Below are 4,281 nucleotides of genomic sequence, written 5' to 3' on the forward strand. Positions count from 1 at the left end.
CTATGAAATGTAGGATCTTAGCAACTCCTTCCTCTAGCCGCATGGTCTGTTACTCGTGAATGATGGAAGCAACCACCTACCATGAAGGCCTGATGGACCATTATTGGCCTCGCTCAAGTACGCCATGCGCGGAAGTCCCCACCCCAGTTTGTAAGGACACTTATGTGCAAAGTGATCGGATTTCCATTTATACATGCTTACAAAATACCCAGTGATCAATAAGTACAATACATAAGCTATACCTTATGGGTCGTGTAGTACCAGGAAAAAGTAAGTTATCCAAATAATCCACTACATTTGTATCATTTATTCACATCAATTCAGTAGACACATACACCACCCATCAGATGTACATTTATGCACAAGACGTAAACCACACACCAATATATCATCTCTAGATAGCTCACATACTAAATCACCTCGAATAAAAACAACGCGGTGCAAATAAAGTTAAACGGCAAACCACTATGGAAATACAATGTATCTTTGGCTACCCAGTATAAATCTTCAGTTGTGTATTTGCCCCCACATTCTTGAACGAAATGATTCTCTAGGGTGCAGGTGTAAACTGCATGCAAATTGGTGGTTTAATCTTGGCAAGGGCAAGTATGGAAGAAGGGAATGTCCATATTCCATCCCCACATATCAAACCGGATGCAACCGCAGGGACCATGAAACCAGCCTCCTTTTTGTTTATCCTGTTCCAGACAAAAACCACCAAACTTCCGACGCACATATCAATTGCGAAGCTCCCGCCGACAAGGAATGGAACTGCCATGGCCATGGGTATGGGCACATACTTGCTATATCTGTGTGGCATGACATCTCTTGCGATGCTGAGGAGTGCTGCAAATGCGAAGAATCCACCAGAGAGTGCTAGACAATACTTCGGCAACACCGAGAACCCCTCCACGCCAAGTATTGCCATATTACGGTATATCAATGCATACGGCGCCTTCCAGTAACCATCCGGGTTGCCAATATCAAATGCCTTGTAGAAGAGCATGAACGTAAGGGGAGCAAGGATGCAGCCCATGACCGTACCAATGGCCTGTGCCACCATCATGGATCTTGGTGATGTCTTTGTTAGATAACCCGTCTTGAAGTCATGCATCAGATCTGCAGATATAAGAACCAACTGCTTCACACATGTACCAGTAACAAGGCCTGCAACGACACCACTGTCCCTGCCAGCCCAACCCGCAAAGACGAAGAGACCAATCTTCCCATAGTTATACCCCATGTTGATATCAGTAAGCCCTGTGCCGTAAGAGTTGGCGAATCCAAGCACGGGGGCTACGACATAGGCTATAACTATGTAGTACCATTTCACTTGTCGAAACATTATTGGCGTGGTAATCGCTGCAACGACGCTTAACACGGCATACCCAGAGTATGCCATCCAAGCGGGGAGATTGCCTCTCTTGAAGACCTCGTCGCGCTGCATATCCTCGAGTGAGACCGTATTGTCCATATTTTTCGCTGTAATTCATCCACTCAACATTAGAACAACATAATTAATTCTAAAATGGAAAATGTCGAAGAACAAATGTACTGTATTTATGTTGTCCTTCTGTCCTCACCTCTATTATTGATATGCTTACGACTAAATTGTTGACACATGCCCTTAAAAGTGATGCTAATAATTTTGATGAATTGGTAGAGTCCATCCCCCAAGATAAGAGCGATACATATGAAGGCCTGGATGGTGAAGAAAATTGTTACTACTGAAGATAAACTATGACTGCTGTTGCTATTAATTAACGGAAAATGCCACCAAGGAAAAAGGATTATGCTACAATTGATAAGTACCTTGTAGCCGTACAAACTTTTCATGCTGCTTTCTTTTACAGTTGCAGGGTACCAATCACCCTTGTTTTTACTGAGGAGTGGGTACAATATTCCATATGAAAGAATTGCACCTAGGAGGGTGGAAACATTTACTATATGTGGGCAAATCATCCCAGCGCCGACGTATGTCATGCTGAAGTCAAAGAAGAATCTGACAAAACAAAACGTGGCGAACTAATTAAGAAAGTCTGCTGCACACCACAAATCTGACAAAACATATCGTTATGGCGATCGACAATGAGGAACAGAATTGCGAAAAGGATTTTACGTCTGCTTCCAGGCCTTGAGACCAAAAGTAGGGAACTGAACAAATCCACAAGCATCGCCGCCGGTGTAGAACCACTGGAAGAAACTCCATATGAAGCTACCCCCAAAGTATTTCAGAAACCCACGTATTTGCTTCCTATATCATGGATGTAAAGGAAAGATTAATTCATTTGTATAAATCAAGTAGTCACTCCATATTGTTCAACTTAATGTCTCAAAGAACAACGCGACGGGCATAACTCCTGTGGTCAGAATATATACAAATATACATACTTTGAATTCTTGTCTCCCTGGGTGGTATGGAAGCCGTTTATAAGAACTGCAGTTGCCGTCCCACTAGGGTAAGTTAATTTATAGTCGACGACCAATACCTGAAAACATGATGTTTCGTATTTAGTGACAAAGACCGATGAACCGCCCGGGCACAATTCTATAATATGGTGTTGCTAGTTCTTGGTTGTTTTTTCCTTTTTTCTTTTTGAGGAATTAGAGCAGCAGAGGTTCCAATCCAACTCTATTTTTGGCTTGCTTGCTTGTTATTGCTTTTTATTTCATTCATCTAATTTTTTGTGTGCGTTAATCCTAGCAACGGAGTACACGTGCACAAACAGGAGGATAAAGAAGCGAGAGGCAACCGAGCAGCAAACTCACTCAAATCTCTTATGCATTCAATTTAAAAAAGAAGCTGTACCTGTCTAAGGGGAATCAAGGTGAGGAGTCCACCGAAGCAGCAAGAAAAGAGGAATGCCGTCATCCAGCCAATCCCTGGCTCCTTGTAGCTCCCCGGCCCGTTGGCCACCGAGTCGCCGGCCAGCTCGTACGTCTTTCTGTTTAGACCCAGCAAGGTTGACCCGAACCCACCTGCAATGCATCACTCAAATAGCCAATCTGGTAGTGCAAAGCTAGTACTAACTGATACTAGTAGGAAGACATGGCAGGATATATATGGCCCTAACCGGCGAAAGCGATGGTGTAGCAGGCCACGCCGCATGTCTGGACGATGGTGTTCTCCTGTGGGGTGAAGGGTCGTGACACGATGCCGAAGCGGTCCAGCAAGCTGGTCCAGCCACGGAGCGCGAGGAAGGAGAGCAGCGCGGCGGAGACATTGAGCGTGGGCACTAGTCCGGTGGTGAGCGACATCCTCATGACGATGACGGTGTAGATGCACCCGATGAGCAGCGCTGCCACCATGCCGCGCACCGTCAGATCGTCCTGCCACCGCCCCACGGGCTCCAGCTCGTGCTCGCGTGGCCCCGTGGCGAGCGCCGGGTCTGACTCCATGTCGCCCTCCGCGGCCTCGTGTTTCTCGATCTCCGGCGCAATCCGCATGCGGTCCGGGGCGACGACGTCCATGCCCACTCTCTGCTCCTTGCCTCTGCAGGAAGAAAAAAGATACTACCTCCGGTCCGATTTAAGTGTCGTAGAAACAACAATTGGTCAGTACAAATTCCTACTAAGCCCAAACTGGCGACACGAATTTCGGATCGGAGGGAGTACAAAAAAACGTTTCTTCAGAATGACCCAATTTGGAGCATTTCAGCGCGGCAGAAGAATTTAACATGCAAGATCGCTTACCTCAACGAGATAAGAAACCACACCGCTCGGCCGACTAGTGCTGCAGAACAGGGAGAAACACTCGAGACTAAGCTAGCTTCCGGGGAAGGTCACGCTCTGTTTTGTGACAATCCAAGCTGGGGATGAGATCGTGATGTTAGTGATTGCCGATGGTATGGTTTTATGTGAGGAATCATTGGGAAAAGTCCACTCTCTTGTTTTTTCCTATATCTAGCTAGTAGTATAAGCCAATTAGAGGATTGCCCCTATCATTTTTCTTGTGTGTTGAAGTATTTAATTCTCTTGGCAGGAGAAGGTTACCGCCCAAGTACAGATGAACCCAAATTCTTTAACATCTGGTTGCATCCCAATCTTGTTATTTTTTCGTTGTTAATGATGTATCCAGAAAGAAGCTGGTTGCCATTTTCATTGGCTATGACTATGAGTAGTTTGACTATGGATTCTCAAATAAAGAAAGAAATATGGCAGAAAGACTAGCGGTGGCGGCAGTCGATCTGGGCCACGCTAACGGTTGTTGGGACTTGGAGAGAGAATAATGTGCACTAGGGGGACAATAATGTGATGATTAAATAACATTGTACAACTCGT

At 45.5% G+C, this 4,281-nt stretch overlaps 1 protein-coding gene across 1 annotated transcript; it reads right to left on the reverse strand.

Annotated features, from left to right (window-relative positions):
* Positions 1-292: 292 nt before the first annotated feature.
* LOC119349673 (iron-phytosiderophore transporter YSL15-like) lies at positions 293-3,805 on the reverse strand. Its single transcript, XM_037617757.1, has 8 exons — positions 3,694-3,805; positions 3,075-3,582; positions 2,810-2,979; positions 2,392-2,489; positions 2,120-2,254; positions 1,813-2,002; positions 1,584-1,701; positions 293-1,482 (listed from the first exon to the last, which is right to left on the reverse strand). Exons 2-8 carry the CDS (start codon positions 3,469-3,471, stop codon positions 551-553), a joined length of 2,040 nt encoding a protein of 679 aa, XP_037473654.1. The 5' UTR covers positions 3,472-3,582; positions 3,694-3,805; the 3' UTR covers positions 293-550.
* Between the last annotated feature and the right edge of the window lie 476 nt (positions 3,806-4,281).

This window comes from Triticum dicoccoides, chromosome 1B (genome assembly GCF_002162155.2).
Source record: "Triticum dicoccoides isolate Atlit2015 ecotype Zavitan chromosome 1B, WEW_v2.0, whole genome shotgun sequence".
Lineage (NCBI taxonomy): Eukaryota > Viridiplantae > Streptophyta > Magnoliopsida > Poales > Poaceae > Triticum > Triticum dicoccoides.